Consider the following 23,779-nt stretch of genomic DNA (forward strand, 5'->3'; position numbering starts at 1 on the left):
ATCCATGGATGCTCATTAAATACAACTGCATAGTAAAATGGTATCCCTTATATAAAATGGCAAAATCAAAGTATCCTATTTGGAATTTATACTTTTTTTGGCATATTTTCAAGTCATGGATGCTTGAATCCATGGATAAAGAATATTATATGGACGGCCGAATGTAACAGAATATATGTATAATACAAAAAAAAAAAATCTCTTTTTAAAAGAACACACAGGCAAAGAAATTAGTACAATGTCAGTCTGCCCTTAGACAAAAATCATAATTACCAAACTCTGGTGGAAAAATAAATATAAAGCAGAAAATACAGAAAAGCTCCACAGAGCCCAGACTTCATTTATATTTTTTAATGAGAAGAATTCTTTAGATTCTGCACTACAAATGTTCAGTATGATTTGAGATTCAACTTTAAAGCACCATTCAAATGACATTCAGGGATTTTTATGCATCAGCTACAGTTACTGCCCTTTCAAAGTCACATTATAATTTCTGTTCATGCACCTTCAAAGAAACCTCATTTCCACAGAGAGAAAACTGCACAGAGAGCTACCACCAAAAAAATAAAAATACACTGGGAACTTCATATGCTAATAAGCATCAATTAGTTCAGCTATTTTAACAGAACTGTTGACATTTGCTTCAGCCAAAGAGAGATTGTCCGGAATAGGTTTTCATGTAGAATACCACCATGATGACTGTGCTACAGATTCTAAAAACATACATTTTTGTAGGTGCTCAATTTAAGAATTAAAATGTGTGTGTGTGTGTGACAGAGAGAAAGAGGGGGACAGAGGGGAGGGGGAGATATAGCATCAATGTGGCATGTCAGATATGTGTGAATCCAGAGATGCTGTTCAGACAGGCTTGAATATGATCAAATTGCTAAGCATAATCTTTAGTATTTGAGATTCAGGATCATTGCTACCACACCTTATGAAACTATGATAGGGAAAGTGGGACCTAAGCGCTTCACTGGGTGGGGAAAAGCTATAATCAAGGGTTTAATTAGTTTCATCCCATTTCATTTCTAAACACTTTTTAAAAAATGTTCAGATCAACAGTCTCCTGAGAAAGATACTCTGATCACATACAGCTGTGAAGTTAGCATGCCAGCTTTCAGCCCACAGATATTTTGCTATTTACAATGTGGAAATGAAAGTTTCACACCTTGCTGATTTTATCACCCTCATCGGAGGACTCCAAGGTGTGCATTTCTGCCTCTTCTGGAGTTGTCTCAGTACAGCTGTCTTGATTGTTGCAGAGAAAGTGTCCTGCCAGAATAAGAAACAAGCATGAAAGAATGGGCTAAGTAACATTTAAAGAACTGAGCATAGCAAATAATAATATACCACAAGCAAAGAAAGTCACTGTCACTCTCCCCAGAACCATACCTGCAACACATTTCAGTGACAAAGAAACCACAAATAACAGAAGCCCCATTTCAGCATTCAAAAATATTGTTAATTTCACAAATGGCTGGGGTGTATGGTCACACTGTGTAGGCTTGTCATACATGTTATGCCCACAGGCATTCTTACTGAATCTATAGATTGCAGGTAAGAAGGTGGAGATCAGTAATATATTTTCTCAGGCTTGGAGGAAAGAAAATAAACAACACATGTTACATTAATAATTTTTCAATCCATGAATGGATTGGAGTCCTAATCTGCAGTGGTATACAGAGCATGGTAGAGTCTGAGAAGTAATTTAGCTTTGCATAGGCTAACATAATTTCCTACAGAATTCTCACAGTATCGTTAATGAAGAGAATACATTGCATCAACAAAGAAACAAGAGCATATATACCTGCCAGTTAGACTCAAAGAGAAGATTATGCCTATCCCTTCTTACAATCTGACAAAAGAAAATCTAGTATCATGTACCAATGGATCAGGCTGACACAGTTCAGTAAACTTGCTGAAAACATAAAAAAGCAAAGCATTTCCAGAAGGATCCAGTTGAGAGGACTTACGGGATGCATGTAGAATCTCAATCAACCTTGCATCCAAAACGTATGAATTCTTCATGCTGTCAAGTTCACGACTGGGTCACAAATTCTGTCCTAGATTGGATTAGAACAGTGATGGCGAACCTTTTAGAGACCAAGTGGCCAAACTCAAAGGTGTTCTCGCACCTGGTGCCAGGGGACTGAACTTCCGGGGAGGGGGCAAGATGTCAGAGGGCAGGACTTCTGCCTTCTGGGGGAGGGACATCCCTGGAGACAGCTGAAGGCCCAGGATGCCTGGGAAGAGGAGGATCAGGTGCACAATTGTTCCTCCTCTTCCCCGCCCTCTGTGTGCCCTCTAAAATGGCTTCACGTGCCATCTCTGGCACACATGCCATAGGTTCGCCACCATGGGATTAGAAGATCCAGTGTGTAACAGAATTATATGAAATATAAAGTTCACTCATGACTCACCATACTTTATCAGTTAAGAGTGTCTACTACAATGCTTTCTACTCCTAAGTGATGTATTGTATCACTCCCGGAGTTCCAGACTTTAGAATGAGGATAGAAGTGTGTTCCTTGTTGTTTGTTTGTGTACATACACACACACACACACACACACACACAGAGAGAGAGAGAGAGAGAGAGAGAGAGAGAGGTCAGTTGTGTGGTTTCTTTCCACTTTGAACTGCAAAGCCAACCATTCATTTCTCACACATCTGTAATGCATTCAATACTACAAGAATGTGTGGAAATTCCTCTTCCATAACAACCGTGATCCTGCACTTGTATTATGCTCCCCAACCTCGAAGGCAGATACTGGGTGCTCTGCAGGGCAGCAAGGTTTGAACAGCATTCCCAGAGAGAGGTTGTGATAAACTTCCTGACAATGTTGTGACAGATGCCTTGAAGGAGTAATATTCTCTTGTAAAGGGAGGGAGAAACCAATTCTTAAGATGTTGAGGAAACAGTTCTATTCTTCAGATTTTGAAGTGGGGGAGATATCAGTACCATGTAAAGGGCCATTGAAAAGCTGCAAGGAAGAACTTTGCATTGGTACTTTGCACTGTATTTGCAAGTATAGAACTTGGTGCAATATCATAATTGCAAAGTGCAGGAATTTAAAATGATGCATGAGAATCATAATATGAGAATAATCTTTAAAATCTACAGTGACAAATGAGTTGCTATGATGTAGAAAAGAAAGCATGGCACTCAAGTGCTTATGTGAAATTTCTTTGGGGAAATATACTGACTGATCTTTCCGAGATCCAAAATAGGCCACTGTCTACCATCTTGTTTTGGGATGGTAAAATACCAAGAAATATAAACCCATACTGCAACAAACACTGATATTCATTCTATAACTCCTTGCTCTAGTAAGGAGGCAATTTCTTTTTTGAGAGCTCTGGAAGGTGGCATGGTGCAAAAGATACTGACAGACAATATAACTCTATAGTATATCCCATACATATGCCAGCTAGACCCAGGAATTGGCAGTGATGTTGCACCAGATGTTGAGATGGCAATACAATCATGGAGACTCGGATGGCGTGACTCCAGAATCCAGGCATGTAAGTGAAAAGGAATCAAAATCTACTGCTTTGAACCTCAAGAAGATTATCTTGAGGAGGAAGCAGAACAGTATGTGGATTTATTATTTGGATGATATGTTTTGATGACAGGTGGACACAGAAAACTGACAAAAGCCTGGCAAGGAAAACATTGATCTTGTGAATGGTGATCTTGTTACCAGTAGGAATGCTGGTACCAGGGTTGTTGAGAAAGAATACCAAATCCTGTCTTATTTGTGCTGATCTTACTTTTAAAATATAGTCCATGGCCTCATCCATTTTTGCATTGAAAAAAACTCTCTCCATCAAAAGGATCTTCAGGCAGAACCAGACACCTTCAGTAAAACTAGCAGAATGTGGCCATGCATACGTAACATTGCAAAACAACAATTCTGAAAAAAACTTTCCCCAAAAGAACTGTTGTTATGTGGACAAGTTAGCATGTTCACCACTTCAATTCCATGCACATCAGAGGAGTAGAAAGTGACAGTCAAAGATGCTTTATCCACACATGCAGAATGTGATTTCCTGCTGTTCTTAGCCTGGGTTGCCACAACAAAACAAGTTTGGGGCTGGATGGTTAAATAAGAAAACAGCCTCTTCCTGTTGAACTCTATATAAACTCTCTCTAATCTGTGAAAAATAAGAGATATGGATGCCATCTTCCTTCACGACTGACAAATGAGCTTGGAAACAAAGGCTTCATGGTTGGTGTTGTGCCTTGCACCTATGTATATCCCAAGCAACCTACCCATATGTGGAATTAATTCAGCATATAGCCAGGAGGCTTCTGTTGGAGAAAGTAATGCAGAGCTGCAAACCACTTGACTAGGTAAAGAAGTGAGTGTAGAAGGAGAAGTAGGAGAAGTATCAGAATCACAGCATCAGATAAATCAGACTGATGTTCAAGCTGCAATGGAGGTTTCAGGTGCAGTTGCAATACCAAGGCAATTGGGTCAAAAAGAGTGACAACTGAAGTCACTGCTACAGGATCTTGGCATAAGAAATAAAGGCTAAGACAAAATGAAATGGAGAACACTACCATGAAGATTTGAAACTGTGATGATGTTTAGGTGAAATGGACTGATGAGAAGGATTTTTTTTCAGTCTGAAGTCGCTTACAAGAGACAGATCTTCTTGAGTTGGAGGAGGAATTGCTATATTCCATACTCAAGATGTCACAGACAGTTGAGGAATTGAAGTCACACATCTCACAGACTGTTTGGCCACATTACCAAAGAGATCAAAGGTACCAATGTTTCTACTGAGGGAAGAAAGAATTAAAGTTGCCATTGAAGAATTTTGGTTTTAGTTCTTTGAAGAAGAATTTGAAGGTTCTTCAAATGAAAAGCACACCAACTACAGGGGCTTGTTCTTGGCTGCTTGATCTGCTACTTGGAGGGACTTTGCCCAACAACAAAGGCTAAGATTGGAAACTTGGTTCTTTAGAATTGGAGCCATAAAATTTCAACAAACACAAATAAGACTGACAATATGTCCTCCCAAACAAAACAAACACTGGGAATGTTCACCAATCTGAAAGACTTTCCTTCCAGAAGAAATGCAGTGCTTAGAACGTCAGATGTTCTAAAAAGAAAAGAAACAAGCTGAAATCTGAAGATTTTTTAAACCAAGAATAAGAAAAGTGTCAAAGAAACAAGGAAAAGAGGGAAAACAAGGAAAAGATTATTCAGTCATAAGACGAGAAAGAAGAGAAGGCTTTCAAAACAGTTGCTCTCAAGGTGGACAAAAAGGAACTAAGAGGGGCCAGCTTTGATAGGCTGGGGCATGTATGGAGGATGGAGCAGGGCTACCACCAAAGATACTAAGCTGGGGAAGATTCCAAATTTCTGCACAGTTATAAGAGCCCATTTCTGCAACACATAGATAGAACAAAAGAGCAGTTTGGTCACAAAATAAATTGACAGCAGGAGTTTTAGCTAAAGAGGGCAAAAGCTACTGAGAACCATGGAATACTTACATTTTTCACCACGTATGACTGAAATTATGCACATATACCAAATAATTGCAATTACAGCTAAGTTATAACTCCCACATTGATAAACTATTAATGTAGACATATTTAGATTAAGCACCTTCTTTAAAGGCCTAAAAAAAATTCACAGATACTTTTTTTTAAAAAAAAAAACATCCTCATGTATCCACTTTAAACAGCTTATGCTTATGAACAATAGTCCCTCTAAAACCATGTGAAAATGTATCCTATCACCATATGCTAACAAATACTTTTTACAGTTATCTGGGCATTCTTTCCTGTTATAGGAAAAGTGTTTTACAATCTGCTTCCTGCAGAACAGACACCAGTCCCAGACAGAAAGCAATTGTTCATTTGAGCCTTAAATGAAATGCCACAGACAGTTTTTACTGCAAATATCTACTCGCCAAAAAAATCATGTCTGCTTAATAATATTAGATAGTCTTGCAACTGCTGTCTAAATGCAGAATGTAGTACTGACTCTATTTGCATCCCATTCATTATATTGTTTATTGTTCATCATTAGTTACCTGTTTATTGCATTCTAGAAAAGTTTAAAGAGATATTAGACTGTGAACATAACTGCTTGCCCATGACAATAATAAGTACCTGGATCAGTGCAGTGACAGATGCTGCAGGGAAAGGTACTCTTTTGATGACCTCCATGGTCAGAGACCATGGGGTCTCTGCATTGGGTACAAGGTGTCTGAATGCAGCAGGGTGGTATGTTATTAAAGGATGGCAATCCCCTCATGTGAGGCAATGAGGACGGACTCTACCCTTGAGGCTGACATGGGGGTTCTGCTCTCACTTAAAGGAGGGATGCTGTGCTAGGGAACCCGACTCCTTCCCTCCCAACACCAGGGCCAAGTCAGCTCTCACTTACAGAGTCCTGTGACGTGGGTGGGAGTATCCTGGGTTTACCTTCCAGTAAGTGGCCGGCTGGGGAGCAAACCAATGATTGAATTGCCCTCACGGTTCAGGCGTTTTGCCCAAAATAAGGCTGAGTAGGTGGTCTAGGTAGACACCTGGCCTCAGCTGGATTGAGGATGCTCCCCACCTTGCTCCTTTCAAGTTCAATTAACTTAAACAGGATATAGATCAAATAAAGGGGCCCTTATTTAACCCAGCTTTCTGTGTCTGGTCTCATTATTCCATGGTTGGTTATCCAATTGCTTTTGCACTGCATTAAGGAAACTGAGAGTGGAAGATGGGCAGAATGTAGTGACTCACAGAAGCAAAATAGGAGGCAAATGATTACAAATAAGAGCTTCTATTCCTTTCATACAAATATTATGCATGATAGTATACCCTATATCAATTTATATTACTTTAGTTATTCCATTGATTTGTAGGTGGGGCATCCTTTGAAGTCCACTAACTGTCTTCTGCTAGTCCAGAACAGAGCAACTAAATTGTTAATGAAGACTATCAGATACAATCACAATAACCCTATTCACTTGTTATGTATGCTTATTCAACTAACACATGAAATGGTGAGAGCACTAGCCCCCACAATCTATAGTTCCATCAGATTCTTTAAGTGAAAAGTGGAAAGTTTAAAATGGACAGCTTAGCTACAGGTTGACATTCTCCACACAACTGGTGTTCCTGCTCCCCAAAAAGCAGGGTTCCCAATCGCATCAAGATGTCTGCATGTAGGAGGAAGGTCTCCTATTCAAGAGTTCTTACTCTCCACATAAGGAGAGCAATGAATATTGGCGCTGTTGTAATATTTGAAGCACAGGCCCTCAGTTGGACAATCTCTATACCAACATCCCCACAGAAAATCCAAAACTGCAGGTGACTGTATTGATTTAGTTTCTAGCAGTTTTCATATCTGCCCACTGGTCTTTGGTGAAGCCACACAGCCCCATCCTTTATATTACAAGTGGGAGAGCCCACAACAGCATATCACTGCTAAGTACCTCTCCCTTAATGTACAAACCCCTAGGATGTAGACATGACAGTTACAATGGAATCATAGTGCTAAAGCTGTGTAATGTGAAAGACCCCCCAGGTGGCAAAGCAAAGCAAGAAAACATTTTGTTTCTGTAATCCCCATCATAGAGGCTCATTTGGCAGCTACGTTATGTCCTTTTGCTACCAAGTGAAAACTCTTATCTTTTTAAATCTTCATGCTTTTTATTCTTGTGACAGGTTTTCCTTTTGGTTTTGTAATGTGTTGGTTTCATACTGCTTTTATCAGAAAAGTTGATTTATTGTTTTGTTGCTGCTTTGCATTCATATTTTTAATTTATACATCATGCAGGAAACTTCGGTAACTAGGCAGATTAATAATGTAGTAAATAAATGAATATTAAAAATAGACTAAAATAATTTATTTTTATCTAGCGAAGACATTATTGAACAATAGTAACTCTTACTACACAGAAAAGATGTAAAATGGAAAGGGCAACAACAGAAGAATCAGTCTGAAGGCTCTGGAGTGGTATTTCACTTGGCATTTCAAGCACTTTTGTCTACTGTTGGTGTCAATATATAGAAGGCTAGCTTCCTCATTAGTACTATAGTTGCAGCATAACTTCGTTTAACTGAGTGCCCTGTTTGTGAAAATAAGTTTGTAGGGCAGGTTACAGACCGCCATAAAGTACACGCTCCACACGTACTAGGGTTAGCAAGGGCCATATTAGGGTTTGGAAGGGTCTTACCTTCCTCACGGCCATTCTTCCTAGTACGCGCGGAGCGCGTCCTTAATGGCAGCACCCATCCACATGGGCGCCGCCATTTTGACGTCTTGGACGCATAGCGTCCAGACGTGTCACAGCGGAAGTGACGCTGTGAGGGTGTGCTTCACCCCTCACGGCGCCACTTCCGCGTTTTGAAAAGGAGCGCCATTTCGGCACTCCTTTTTTGTTGTGCCGGGAAGCCTCGCGGTCTGGCCGCTGGGGTTTCCCTCCGCCGCGAATGGCGGCGGTGGGAAAACGGCCGCTTGAGGGCGGTCTGTAACCCACCTAGGTGAAGTATATATAGCCATAAAAATGAAATAATCCACTTCACAGCAGAAAGGCAACATTGCTTAAGATGAAATTTGGAAACTGTTTGATATCATAAGGCAGAGAGGAAAACGTATGTGTACACACAAGCATATGCATGTACCTACATGCACACACTGAGCAGTTTATGATTTGAACTAAATACCTTGGGCCCTCCAAAAGTGTCCAACAGAAATTGTAGAGGGTTTCATGTCTGCAAAATTACTCAGGCTAGAGCTTGATTGGGTTGATGGGGTAATATAATCTTTATAACAATCCATGAGGAACTTTCAAAAGGTTGTGGGTTTTTTAAATCTAAATATGGCAGAACAATGTGACAGCAATTCTATTTTACATAACTAAACACTTAGGGATAAGTTCTAAGTACCTATTTCCACCTACTCCAAAAACATGCACATCAATTTTACTACTCACCTCTAGGACATCATAAGCTCCAAAGGGCAGAAGCCAGGCAATTCTCTCTCCTCCCTCAGATGTTTCCCTCCTCCTTTCCTTTTACAAGCACCTTCTATACACTGTGATTTAAAAGACCTCAACACAATCTCTTGTTTGTTTTGTGTGCCTTCAAGTCATTTATGACTTATGGCAACCCTAAAGCGAACCTATCATAAGGTTTTCTTGGCAAGTTTCTTCACAGGAGTTTGCCATTGCCATCCTCTGAGGATGAGATAGGGTCAACCAGTGTCACCCAAGGTCACCCAGCAGGTTTACACGGTCAAGCTGGGATTCAGATCCTAGTCTCCAGAGATGTAGTCCAACACTCAACCCACTACACCACATGCAGCAGTTTGTGATTCTCTCCAAACAAGAATTGCTGAACTGCCTTTGGTGTTAAAATGTGAACCCAGGATTATTAAAACAAGTTACTGTATTTATCATCTCACTGTGATTTTGTCATTGTATAGGCTTAAAGAGCTCTGTGTGGAGCAGGAAGGGGAGAAGGAGAACACCTGTATCTGTGAAGTATTTTCTTATTTTGGGATGGTCCCTGTTTTGCTTCCAAACATACAGGCACCTCAGCCATCTGAGAATAATATTAAGATGGAATTGTGCTGATTGCCAAGAGTTCTTACTATGTTTCCTGAGATGTAAATAACCTTATTTTGGTTTTTGTTCTGTCTTCTGGTAGCAAAATGGAGGAGATGGACTCTTTTTTCCCTTAATATACAGTTGGCCCTTCTTATAAATGGATTTTTTTATAGACGGATTCAACATCCACGGTTTGAAAATGTTCCAAAAAAGTATAAATTTCAAATATCAAACCTTGATTTCCCATTTTTTTTATAAGGGACACCATTTTGCTATGACATTATATTTAATTGGACTTCAGCATACATGGATTTTTTTATACACGGGGGATCTTGGAACCAAACCCCAGCGTATAACAAGAACCCACTGTACTTACATAAACAAACCAAGTCCACCTCACTGTTCCTTTCTTAATTTAACTCCTTAGTCATAGTGTGTATATTTAGTGCAGGAATTAAAGGACATGAAAGATGTTTGAAAAAATGTATTTATGACTACTTCACATGTTTTGCTTCTGTTGAGGTCTAAATCAGCTGCTAAACACAACAGTGACTGAAGTCTTAGGTTGTCTATATCCTAGAAACACAGAGATGTATTTAAGGAGCTATCGGGGCTTTGCTTCCCATTTTATGTGAACATGCAGCGGCTCTTGATTCCTCTATATGTAGAAGTTAGCTGACTGCACAAAGCTATATGTAAGCCACCTCGATCCTGTAGGAGAGGAGGGATACAAATAAAACCATTATGCTTATTCTTATTCTTCTTATTATATTCTTCAATTATATTTTCAGTTTTGCTTTGTTATTAATGAAATGTAGACAGTATAGTGGCCAAATCAGTTCAACACTGAACTGGTCTCAAGTAGGACACTGCTGACATCTTGTGTCCAAAAGTATATAAACAGAGAGACTAGCAACAACAAAATCTCCTGAAGAGATAGTTGCCATATTCCCAAGTGTTTAGAATGTTCTACATCTAAAATGTTTTTGGCAAGTTGACAAAGTAGAATTTTATGATCCATCAGAAAGGGGAGTCAGGCAGAAAGACATTACAACATAAATATAAGATTAAAACCCAGACAGTATCTTTCATAAAAGTAATTTGTAGTATTTTTAAAACCAGCACACCTTGCTTTTCTCAGGGCTCCAAACCCTCATATGTAAAATTCAGATTCTGTAAACAAGAATGCCTACCTATCACACTACTTTTCCATGGTGCTGGGACTTTGTGCTGTTGTGTGACAAGAGTTAATGTTGATAGCAGCACTGCTACTGGGTCGGCTGTTCCATTTCAGACTGATGTTTCCACACTCAATATGTTGAACAGCTACTGAGTGTTAGCAGTAGTGTGTGTGGGGTGTGTGTGTGATACTGGTAGAGAATCTCTCAGAGACAATGGCAGTGTCATCATAGCTAACACGTGTTAGTACTGCACAGAGGGAGGCACTGGTAAACCATTTCTGAATGTCTTTTACCATGAAAACCCTATGATGAGACAATCCAAAATGGAATGAGAAATAATGTCACGAGATGAGACTCGCAAGACAGAAGGTGCTCAGCTAGCTACTAGGAAAGAGTGGAGGACAAGTACAAGTAGCAACTGTGGCTAGTGACACAACTGGACTCAAATTAAACATGCTGTTGTTGACAAGCTCAGAGGTGAAAGTCCAAAGCTGCATAACATATATCAGAAGAACATGGAATGTGAGAAACATGAATCATGGGAAACTAGAAATTGTATAACAAGAAAAAGAATGCATAAAACATTGCAATACTTGGGGTGACTCTAAAAGACTCTAGCTGTAATCAAAAAGAAAAAGCTTCACTGGGTGACAGATGAAACTCTCCAAATAGTGGACAGATAAGATACAAAAATAAAAGGTGACAGAAATAAGGTCGGCATTCTGAATGCAATGGTTCAGAAACTGGTGTGTAGGGACAAAGGCGCGTTACAGACCGCCCCTTTGGGGCTTGTAGGCGCGCCTTCCCCTGGTGTATCGGGGTCTTAGTGGCCAGAACGGCAGCCGCTGAGGCCCCAATCCGCCGCTTTCTGGGCCGCGGGGAAGCGGCAAAAGGCCGCTTCCCCGCAGCCTGGAAAGGGGTGTCCTTGGGGCTTCAAGCCCCAAGGAGACCCCGCGGCGACAGGGAGGAGGAGAAAGGGGCCGCTTGGCCCCTTTCTCCCTTGCGTTGCTGGGCGCAGCCGTCTGAAGGCTACACCCTTCGACGCAAACCAGGAAGGAGCTTCGAAACAGAGCTCCTTCCTGCTCCGCGCAAAGGGCGCATTAAGCGCCCTCGCGCAAAGCGACGACGTCACATCCACACTGCTCCGTACAGAGGCGGCACGGTCGTGATGTCGTCATAGCGGCCCCCATGTGGAAGGGGCGCCACCATTTTGTATGGACTCAGTCCGTACTTGGGTTAGGGGGGTGCGGAAGCACCGCCCCTTCCTAACCCGAGTACAGACTGAGTCCGTACTTAAAGGCCCGTTTGTAACGGGCCAAAGAGAACTACTATAATAATCTGTGAAAAGAATTAGAAGCTATAGAATGAGAAAACTGGAAGAGGCACAAGGACCATCCGATTCAACCCCCTGCCATTCAAGAATACAAAATCAAAGCACTCCTGACAGACGGCCGTCCAGCCTGTTTAAAAACCTCCAAATAAGGAGACTCCACCACATTCCAAGGCAGCGTATTCTATTGTTAAACAACTCTTACTATCAGGAAGTTCTTCCTAATGTTTAAGTGGAATCTCTTTTCCTGTAGTTTGAATCCATTGCTCTGTGTCGTAGTATCTGGAGTAGTAGAAAACAAGTTTACTCCATCTTCAATATGACATCTTTTTGAACATTTAAACATGGCTATCATGTCACCTCATATACTTCTCTTCTCCAGGTTAAACATATCCAGCTCCCTAATTTGTTCCTCATAGCTGTTGCTGAAGATCTGCCTGCCTGGTTCCCATTTTATACCATGTCATAATGATCTGTGGTTCTAGTTTTACATGGCCAAGCAATCTCCATTGAGAATTTATGACAAAAATTGTAACTTGAAAATCCAAACATAAGCTCATCATGACAATAAATATGGGTACCTTGGCTGTTGCAGACTGATCTCAATGGACTGTCAGTCAAGTCGAGAGAACCATCTATGCGGCGTGGTGGTAGCTGTATTACTTGACCTGCCTCTCTCTCAGGGTATGTCCGTACTGTGAGGCACAGAGAAGGCTGAATAAGAATGCTTCTTAGCAGGGCAGAGTTCAGGTCTTCAGCAGCTTTTTTATTTATTTCAACAATTTCATCACCAGCTTTCAGGCCTGCAGACAGAAAATAGCAGATCATGGTTAACAAAGGGAATTGCCATTATGCTTGAATTTCTATCCTGCCTAAGGATTTCATGTTTTCCAAACAGAAACCTGTATTTTTAGATTTCAAAAAGTTTCATTGGCGTTGGATTCGTGCTAGGGTTGCCTGAGGGCGGCTTTTTGCGGGTTCTTTTTCTGCCGGCGGGAAGCCACTTGGTTTATCCGCTGTGGATTTCCGCCGGCGGAAAAGGAGGCGGTGGCAGACCGCCCTTTTTGGACGATCTGTGTCCCGCCATAGTTAATTGTTGAGGAAGCAATTTTAGTTTACAAGTCATAAATGTGCCCCCAGCAGCAGCAAAGCCATATAATGTCTGGAATGGGATGCCATTAAGAAGTTGGAAAAATTACTTTTGGGAACTACAATGCCCAGAAACCAGCAACCTTACTGGTTGAGGGTTCTTGGCACTGTTGTAATTTGGGAAACTCTGGCGGGTTACAGACCGCCCGTTTGGGGCGGCGTGCACCCGCCCCTTTCCCCGCTGTACTGGGGCCTTAGCGGTCAGAACGGCAACTGCTGAGGCCCCGATCCGCCGCTTTCCGGCCCGTGGAGAAGCGGCAAAAGGCCCTTTCCCCGCAGCCTGGAAAGGGGTGTCCTTGGGGCTTCAAGCCCCAAGGACACCCTGCGGCGGCGGGGAGGAGGAGAAAGGGGTCACTTGGCCCCTTTCTCCTCCACGTCGCTGGCGCAGCTGTCTGAAGACTGCGCCCAGCGACGCAAAGCCAAGAAGGAGCTCCGAAACGGAGCTCCTTCTTGCACTGCATAAAGGGCGCTCTAAGTGCCCTCGCGCGGCACAAGGACGTCACATCCGCACCGCTTCGTTTGGATGCGGCATGGTCGTGACGTCATAATGGCGGCGGCCGTCTGGAACGGCCGCCACCATTTTGTGTGTGCTCCGCACGTGTTAGGGTTGGGGACATCCAGAAAGGACGCCCCTTTCTAACCCTAGCACGCGCAGAGCGCGCGCTTTAAGGCCTGTCTGTAACGGGCTTCTGATTACCAACTAAGGTCTTCAGTATTTGTAAATGCCATTTTTGCTTTTCTCTTTTGCTGGAGGTTTCACATTTGTTCTCCCTTACTGCACAGCCGGGGAGCATCCAGTCCAGAGGAATTGAATGGTTGCCCGGATGCACTGGGGGAAGAGGCAGCAGGAGAACCAATGCATGTAGATTGTGTCTTTTATGTGCAAAGTGCTGCACACAGCTGATCTTTAGCTATTTTGTGAGTTTTCTCAGGCTATGAGGCCACGTTCTAGAAGAGTTTATTCCTGACATTTCGCCACCATGCCAGCCATAGCTCCTGGCAAAACATCAGGAATAAACTGTTCTAGAACACGGCCTCATAGCCCAAAAAACTGACAAAAATCTATGGATGCCAGCTGTGAAAGCCTTCAACTTCACAAACCTCATCTTATTTGTACATTCCAACCATTTTTCTTGTGAGACATAACCTGAACCTACCACAGTGTTTTCTTGTTCAGAGGGCTGCCATTTTTTTTCTTTGAGACTGAGATAATGTCATTTGCCCAAGATTACCCAATGCATTTCCAAGGCTGGGTAAGGATTTGAGTCCTAATCTCAGAGTTCTAGTCCAAGAAAAACACTGCAATAAGATCAATTTAGGGTCTGAAAAGTCACACAACAAAAATAAAAAGTAGAATAGCCTCCGATCATCACCCTTTTTTGGGTGTTCTGTTAAATGTCTGTTTAGGAAAAACACTGGGAGATACAACAAAGTTATCAATGTTTAAGAGATCAGAAAGTGAGTGTACATTTTTCTTTCAATGTTAATGCTGTTGTGCATGTATGTGGTTGTGCCTTCAAGCTGCCTGTTGACTTATGGCAACCCCATGAATTTAATAGGGCATCTACTGGCTTAGAGATCCTTTTAAATTATACAGCTGGATTGAGAAATAACTTGAAAGAGATGCACTGTACTGATTTTTGTGATCATGCCCATATTATTATTGGCACAGTACAAGAAACATTATAGCATTATCTTTGAGAGCAAAAAAGAGGAAAAGACAAATTTTCTTGGATTCCAAAATGTTTGAAAGAGGAAGGCAACACCTGATAATGTCTAACCTTTTTTGAAAGCTAGACCTGTCTCTTTCACATTGTTCACATGGAGGCGACGAATCCCATCTTCTTCTACAGAGGACAGAGAAAATCCTGTGGAAATAATCAGAAACAAAACTCAGCATTTTAAAATTTCTTGCAAATAAATTTCATAATTTTGCAAAATGTAGAGAAATAACAGTTCTTATATGTGACTAGATTATACCCAAACATTCAACTTCTCTGCCTGAAAAACAGATTCAGAATACTCAAATGTATTGAACATATTGCTGCAGATAGTAGCAGGTTTCTGCACGTTCCTCTGCAAATCAGAACCCATCTTTGCAAGACACCATGCTTCATTGTTTTTGTTAGGGATCAAACTAAATAATTCTGTTCTCCAGATTCATCTTGAGCCACCTGAGCCCTGAGTACTGCAACTACTACTACTATGTCTTCAGCTAATTAAAATTCAACTTTAAAATCTGATAGTCATCAAGCAATTCAGCAGTATCTGAATTATACTTATAATCGTTTTATGTTATGACATTGGTGCTTAAGGCTAGCCTATGTTGCTTAAGGTATGTCACTGCACTATTGGTATATGTCATTGCAGCTACTGTTTCATGCAAACAACATGGAAAGAACAATCCCAAGTGGGCCAGACAGGAGCAGACTGGTCAATCTCCATTTCAATCCTATGTTGGCTTGCACCAGCCAAAGCATATGGAGAGGTGAGGTCAGGTGGAATGGGACTTTTCATTCATGAACAGTTGTTTCACTGGACTTTTCAATATTTTAAATTCGCCTTCCATTGAAAGCAACGGGAAATTAGCTATGCGTCCTCCAGGTTGAAGTACGTGATAGACCCTTTCCAGGGAGAACATCTCAAGCCATTCTGGGACTCTACATGGTTATTCACCCCCTCAAGAACCCTACTTCAGGGTCTTAGGCCAGCTGGAGTGGAAAGGTTTAGAACAACAATAGCCTTTAGAAGTCTACAAATTTAAAACATATAATAACCATCTACAAATATAGTAATTGTTACAATACAACATGATAATAAAAGCAAGGGTAAATATTGATATGACTTCTTTAAAAGGTCATAAAGGTTTACTGTGCTTGTCCTTCTCTCCACTAGAACAGCACCCACATCCCTGCCACAAAGCAACATTGGGGACTAGCACACTAAGCTACCTTTACTTATTTATTTATTTCAATAAATTGTCTCTTACTTATAGAATTAGAAAAATCTATCTTTCTTGCCTGATTTTTTTTAGTGATTTTAAATGTTACTGTTTTGATAAAATTAATTTGTTAAACAAAAGCTAGCATGTTTTGTAACATTTTGAAATTATATATTTCAAGATTATCCTCCATCCTTATTAATTGGCTTGAGTTTAGTATGTATGTATTAGAAAGATTATCTGCCCTGTATTGTTATTATTTCACATATTATGAGTATTATGAAAGCAAAGAAAAATCAAATATTTTTCTTTATTGAAGGCTTTTCTGATTTTAATATTTTTTATTTTTTTTACTAAAACACAATTTACTGCATATTTTTATGGATAAGGTCAAAAGATGTTCAAAACAAATATTCAAGGGGTGGGGAGAAGACACGGAAACAACAACAACAACAACATAGAATTAAAAGTGTGCCTCACACTTGATATCTGCATTTGTCTTTGTCTCAAGGTAGATTCAGTTTATATCTCCCAATACTAAATATGCAGGATGTTAACATGTTAACTATCATGCATTGTTTATTACTAAGACTTCTTAAACAGGGCATTTGCTATTCTGAATTTCGATTACTTCCTAGGGATATGTAGGCAGCAGCTTGCCTTTTTGTTTACTAAGCAAAATATTTACATCCCTCATGGGGAAAATACATTTAACACACAATTGCCCATCAGCTATAAGGAAGCAGATGTGGTAGGAATGGATTCTCAGTCAAACTGCCTTCAGCATAATATCAGTGGACAGCAAGGGACTTTCATTCATCACTATGAAAAAGGGAGGAGGGTAAAGAAAAGCATTGTGTGCTACAGAGTACAGAAATGTCACTGGCGGCTTCTTTGTCTCAAAATATAAAGAAAGTCAATCTGTGAACCTCTGACAATATCTTCACTATGGATGGGACTGCTAAACTGAAGCATGATAGGAAAAATAAACAGTTGAATTATTATAGTTTCAGAAGAAGATATTTGGGACACAAAGGGGACAAAGAATTTATCAGATGCCTCTTCAGACAAAAACAATGGTTTCAGCTTGTCAGCACTTGATGATGACCATATCACACCAAGAAGTACTAATAGCGTCATCAAGTTGCCTGTACTGGCACAGAACACACACACACACACTGTGATAATATTATCCCAAATAATTCAACTGTTCCTGTATGCAAAGAAAATCACATGCACACACACACACAGAGAGAGAGAGAGAGAGAGAGAGAGAGAATGGACCCTTGTTATACACTGGGGTTTGGTTCCAAGATCCCCGTGTATAACAAAATCTGTGTATGCTCAAGTCTCATTAAATATAATGACATAGCAAAATAGTGTCCCTTATAAAAAATGGAAAATCAAGGTTTGATATTTGAAATGGATACTTTTTTGAACATTTTCAAATCGTGTATACTTGAATCCATGTATAAAAAAATCTGTGTATAAGAAGGGTCGACTGTATATAGTATGTGTGATTTTGTTTGCACGCACGCACGCACGCACACGCACACACACACACACATATGAACTATAGAAATTTCTGATTGAACTGGCCCAGGAAAAATCAGGGTTAAATTTCCCTCTTGTTTTCAAGTTAGCCTCCAAGGGAAATGGAACAATGATAACTCCAAAATAATAGGAACTATTCAATGTAAAATACTCAAGGGATATAGGGAGAAATCATCTATAAATTAAGCATGAACACCTACTACCTGATAAAGAGCCTTACCTATAGCTAGACATTCTGTATTTAAGCAATAGTTAAACTGACATTCATTTTGCCTCCTGCTTGCTGCTTTGACAAAGAGCCCTTGATTCCAAAAAGAGCCTTTCTGCCTCTTGGCCTTGGAGGTCTTTTGCTAAAATTGTTGGCTAGATTTTGCTTAGCAACATATAAGGCGAAATTATTGAAGCCAGATAGTCTAGGCTTTCCTGTAATCACTCTGTTTCCCAAATCCCTCAGAGTCTGGGATTTAGCGGGGGGGAAATCTTTCTAGTTTATTTTCTCTCTACTAAAGTTATTGTTCTGGCCCAGAGGACCTCTTTAGCTTGGTGTTCTCTTTCTTTGCACTCCAGCTGAATTTACAATGTTCACCAGCATCTCCTCAGGAGAGTCTAGTGATTCTTAGAAAAAGTAATTCTGTTCAAAATGGGGCATGTCTCCCTCAACAGACTATCAGAGTGCAGAGTGAGACCAGACAATGGACCAAGGTCAGATTTACGCCCAGCCAAAAATGAATGGCATCAGATTTGTCTTCTACTCTGCTAGGGAGCCCAGAGGACTCTTCATAGGTTATAGATAAACATCATGCCTGAAATATTACGTGTGTGAATTTCATCAGAAATGTAAGGGTTTTTTTTAAAAAAATTAATCTTGTGAACTAAAAGTACTGAAGCCATAAAAAGTGCTGTATTGCAGTTTCAGAGATAAAGCAGTAATTCTATTCCATTCAGCCAGACATTCATGGCTACTTTGTGATATTCATCTCCATTCTAAAACATAATTTTAAAAAACTAATACATTTTAAAAGCTGACCAACAGAAAGCATTTTAAACCAATGTGTACAAATGATGTAATAGCATTTAAAATTGTATATGAACTCAAATACCATTGAAAACCACACTCTAAGATGGCAAGCAATTCAAATCTTTCATATTAATATTATTCTTAAAAGGACACTTCTAACCCTTTACATGCAAGCTTGCAAAACCAAAATGCAAAGGAAAGGAATGACAATGTATGCATCCTGCTTTAATAAAATAAGACAGACAGTTTCTACCAACAATACATATGTTACTCAGTGTCAAAATTTAGCTAATAAATATCCATTGTTCAAGCCTTGTGCTTTCAAACAGAATCCTATTTTGCTGGTTCATTCAATTTTCTGCCCTGCAGCTATAGGTAAGTAGTATATGAATTTAATGTTAAACATTAAATCATAGTAGTCTGGATAAACATTAAAGATGCCTATTATTTGTCCACTGGAGCAGACTGTAAACTCAGTGTAGTAACATGGGGATTCATTTGGAGCAATCTTGATTAATCTTGGCATTTTTAGAAACTAGCAAAATTGAAATATCAGCTGGGTAAGTTCTTTTCCTAAGCAGGTGGGAGCTGTTTTAAAAAACCCTTGGCCCAAAGCTTCAGCATCAAAATTAGTCTGACAAAGTGCTGGGCTCCTGTTGAAAGACAAGTCGTGTCTCACAAAAGATTACTTTTCAGGTTTAACAACAGGCTAAGCCTTCTGTTAGGGAAGGCACTGTGCATTTTCCTTTTTTGCAGGGATGGCAGGATGCTTCTCTCAAAATGGAAAATGTTGTGCTGAAAAATCAGATATTAAAATTTATCTCAAAATTTCAGACAAGTATATTTTTGCTGAACTGTCATGCTTTATAAGTATGTTTTATATTTAGGGGGTGTATAATTTTGATAACAGAAAAATAGCAAGTCCTGAAATTGGTCATTTTGGAACACTACTCCTCAGAACTAACCCAAGATACTTATTTGATGCATCCCATAAAAATATATTAAAGACTTGTAGTTCATACTTGCAAGCAAAAATTATCTGGTATAGTAAGAAAATTTACAAATTCCGAGATTTACAAATTCCAAACTCACCATAGTTCTCAAATGATGTGTCAGATTTTTCTATCTTAATTTTCTGTGTAATTTTCTCACAAATTTCAATTTCTTTATACAGCTGAAAATCAAAAAGAGTTTTTAAAGAAGTCTCTTATAAGGACACATACTGTTTCATGTCATTTTTCACACCATGTTCTGGATTTCAGGAAAAGCCAGCAATAATATATAAAGAATGATTGCAGCACTGTGAATACTGAAGACTGAAGTGAGCCGATAGATAAAGCCACCAACTCAAATGGTTCAAGATGCTATGATTGCTCTTCTGCCCATTCTTTCCTAGGCTGCATGTACACTGCAGAAACAATCTAGGTTGACACCACTTTAACTGCCACTGCTCAATGCTATAGAATTCTGGGAACTGCAGTTTCTTGTGGCACTAGACTTTCTGGCAGAGAAGATTAAATGGCTCATAAAACTACAATTCCCAGAATTCTATAGTGTTGAGCCATGGCAGTTAAAGTGCTGTCAACCTAAATTATTTCTGCAGTGTGGATTTCACCTTGGGGAAGTTAATAATATGTCTTCATAGAAACATCAAAGAACCATGTCAGGCACCAACCAGGGCCCTCTTAATTTCCGTGGTTGGTGGAAGAGAAGGTGAAGAAGAAGAGAAAAAAAGAGTGAGGCAGGAATGGATGGGCAGAGAGAAGCTTAACAGTTTGAACCAAAGTCTGCTTACTAATATTATTATTATTATTTATATTATTGTTCAGCTGATTCAGTTGCAAATACTGGTTCTTAGCGTGGCTGAATAGTGTACCATGAACTTTCTTTTTATACTGCACTTGTCTTTTTCTTTTAAAAAGTGGGGGAAAGTGTCTTTAATTTATTTTACATCTCCCCCCACAAAAAATGTAAACATACAATATCACTGCCTTTCTCTGACTTCATTTTAAGCCCAATAAAAGCAAAATAAACAATAAAATATGAGAGCACTAATAAAGTGCTTCCACCACAGTTCACTCATGAAAAATTGACTGAGCACAGAGAGAGTGGAATTTAGCTAACAAGTATGATGTCTATAGCTATTACTGCCTAAGAAGTGGAGGGAACACAGCCAGGTTATATCTGCTGAAAGAGGCTAGATAGCTAAGGTGGCTCTAGATGTGAAGGTGCATTAGAAGATATTAAGGTAGATTTCACTGCATCTATTATGTGTTATTCTGTTATTTGTGTCCCTCACTTTGAGTAAAAACTGAGCTTATTGAGGCCAAATGGAACAACTTGTCTTCATTTCTAAGTGTGGAGCTCCATATTTGTTGGTGTGTACCTTGAAGACATCTCAGACTTATAGTAACTGAATCATAAGAGTTTTCTTTGAAATATTTATTCAGAAGAGGTTTGTCAATGCCTTCTTCTCTAAGGCTGAGAGACAGTGACTTGCCCATGGCTGAGTGGGCATTCAAACCCTGGCCTCCTAGAGATCACATTGTATGTTGGTGTGCTCCATATATGAAATAATAATTTGACAATACTTCTTTGGATAGGAATACTTGATACTGTATAGGAAAACACCAAAAGCTATCTATGGAGGTCGGAGGTTATTTGTGATTGGGGGCGGGATGAAGTTATAATAATAATTTGTTTTATTTATATACCGCTATTCCAAAGATCATAGCGGTGAACAGCAAGTAAGCTAATTAGCAAGTAAGCTAAGTTATGATATGGCAATAGCTTAATTAAGGACAACACCACTTCTTAGAGGTGTAGCCATAACATTCAAAGTTATTTTTATAGTTATGTACTTTATTTTATTTAAAGAATTTATATATTATCGCTCAGCTCACAAGGGATCCTGAAATTATGGGACTATGTCATCAGTAAGTGGTGTAGGAGAAATATCATATGGTTCAAACACTGGTTCATATTGTACCTTGTCCTCTGTTATTGGTGTTCAGAAGCTAAAATAGATACTTTTTAGAAACAAGAGATTGAAGAGATATTGTAATTATAATTGTACCTACTTACTTTTAAAATTAATTTTGCAAACTCTGACTATGCATTGCATATGCACTAAGCTTTTGTTGTCAATGAAACCTTAGGAATAGCATTCCTTTTGAATCCAGAAGTTTCAATCTTCTCCTCTAGGCGTCAGTATTTTCCATCTTTCCCTATTCATATTGCTTTCATCAAATGTTTCAAAGAGATGGGAAGTTTGTTTTTTAATGCAAAACCTTGTTACTATTTTTTTAAGCATATACTCAAACAGACTGCTTGATACCAAAGCTCCCAATTTTCTGGTGTTTCTTAAAAAATTAAATTTCTTTCCCTAGCTATTTTGCTTTTTCTTCTTCTGTTGGTATCCACCCAAGCTTTCACACCAGGATGCTCATGTTGCCTGTGTCTTCTTTTCATTTAGTTGCTTCCTTCCCTGCTTTGGTATTGGGGAAACTGTGAGTTATGAATGGTAGCATCCTGCCAAATGATGATTACCAAGGAACATGTGGTTGTAGTAGCTAGTGTATTGGACTAAGGGCAGGAAGACTAAGGCTCGAATTACCACACACACCAACATTCTTGCAGGATAACCTTGGGTCAATCCCAAAGTCTTAGCACAACCAGGTTGCTGGAAGAATAATGTGAAGAGGGAAGATCCGAGTATATCACCAGCGAGAGAGGAATAAAATGCAATAATATAACAATGACTCTTTATTCCACTGTACAGTGGTGCCTCGGGTTAAGAAATTAATTCGTTCCGCCGCCGCTTTCGTAACCCGAAAAGCATTCGCAAGCCGAAATGCCATAGGCGCTAATGGGGAAAAGCCGCGATTTCGTGCGAAAAAGCCGAAAAAAGCACCAAAAATTTTTTCGTAACCCGAAAAAACATTCGTAACCCGGAACAATTATTTCCTATGGGATTTTTTCGTATCCCGGAAATTTCGTAACCTGGGTATTTCGTATCCCGGGGTACCACTGTATATTATAAATGATCTTGCTACTGACTGAAAGCACTTCATAGATTTATGGATACCAAAAGACAGCAATTTAAAATGCCATTTTTTTCTTACAATATCAGCACACAGAATTATTACTGAACAGGAAGATTACCAATTCATAAATGTCCTCTTCTAGCTTTGGTATGTAGGTTTGCATTTGGTTTCCTAACAAGAACTTCAGACGCAGATAGTGTGCTGAATAATCCATCTGATGTGCCTGGAAGAAAAAGAGTTGTGGGGAAAGGTTACTACTGCAAGTGATAAACAAGAAAAACAGTAACCATTTTCTTTTATAGAAAAATGCCTCTGAAAATTGAAGAGGGTATCTTCTCTTCTTAAAAGGAAGCTTCGAAACGTATCGTCTAAACAACCTCACTCAGAAGGGAAATGCTCACATAACTCCTTGATATTGTACAACACATTATTATTCCAAGTGAAAGCACTGCTTGAGCTCAGCCTTCAGCATCTACCAGATGGGTGAAAATACAGCTGTTGCAGAGAAACGGTGAACTATATCACAGAGAAAGTGAAAGGAGATAGTATCTCCTTCATATCTAACAATGTAACTTTTTAAAACTTAAACATAGTAGAAGACAATTTTGTTTTTGGAGCTTGATACAGTCTGCTATCAAGATATCAAATACTAACTGGATTAGTCTCTTAAATTTCATGCAGTCAAAGTATCATCCCAAAACAGATTAAAAACTATGTGCATTCCAAATTCTCAGCTTTATAAGTTAGTTATAATTAGCTCAAGGTTATGGCATTTGCATGCCCACCCTCTGTTCCAGTTACCTACTGCAGATTAAAATCAGTCTAGAAGTGACATTTATGTGATCATCATCAAAGTGTTATTTTAGGATTACTTCAAAAACTCAAAACAATCCCTAAAGCAGGTAAAGTGAGTGTACTTTTTCTTCTCACAAGTATGGAAGGCAGCAAATTGAAAATGATAAAGAATATAACGGTAGGCCTACATTTTTCTG

At 39.5% G+C, this 23,779-nt stretch overlaps 1 protein-coding gene across 1 annotated transcript in view; it reads right to left on the reverse strand.

Moving 5' to 3' along the window:
• Nucleotides 1-23,779, reverse strand: part of TIAM1 (TIAM Rac1 associated GEF 1) — a 274,407-nt gene that overhangs the window by 35,644 nt on the left and 214,984 nt on the right. The window contains exons 13-17 of the mRNA XM_042459672.1: nucleotides 22,906-23,010; nucleotides 19,834-19,915; nucleotides 15,010-15,096; nucleotides 12,661-12,882; nucleotides 1,172-1,275 (exon numbers count right to left, since the gene is read on the reverse strand). Coding sequence (XP_042315606.1) covers nucleotides 1,172-1,275; nucleotides 12,661-12,882; nucleotides 15,010-15,096; nucleotides 19,834-19,915; nucleotides 22,906-23,010 — 600 coding nt within the window. The remainder of the gene's footprint in view (nucleotides 1-1,171; nucleotides 1,276-12,660; nucleotides 12,883-15,009; nucleotides 15,097-19,833; nucleotides 19,916-22,905; nucleotides 23,011-23,779) is intronic.

This window comes from Sceloporus undulatus, chromosome 3 (assembly GCF_019175285.1).
Source record: "Sceloporus undulatus isolate JIND9_A2432 ecotype Alabama chromosome 3, SceUnd_v1.1, whole genome shotgun sequence".
Classification (NCBI taxonomy): Eukaryota; Metazoa; Chordata; class Lepidosauria; order Squamata; family Phrynosomatidae; genus Sceloporus; species Sceloporus undulatus.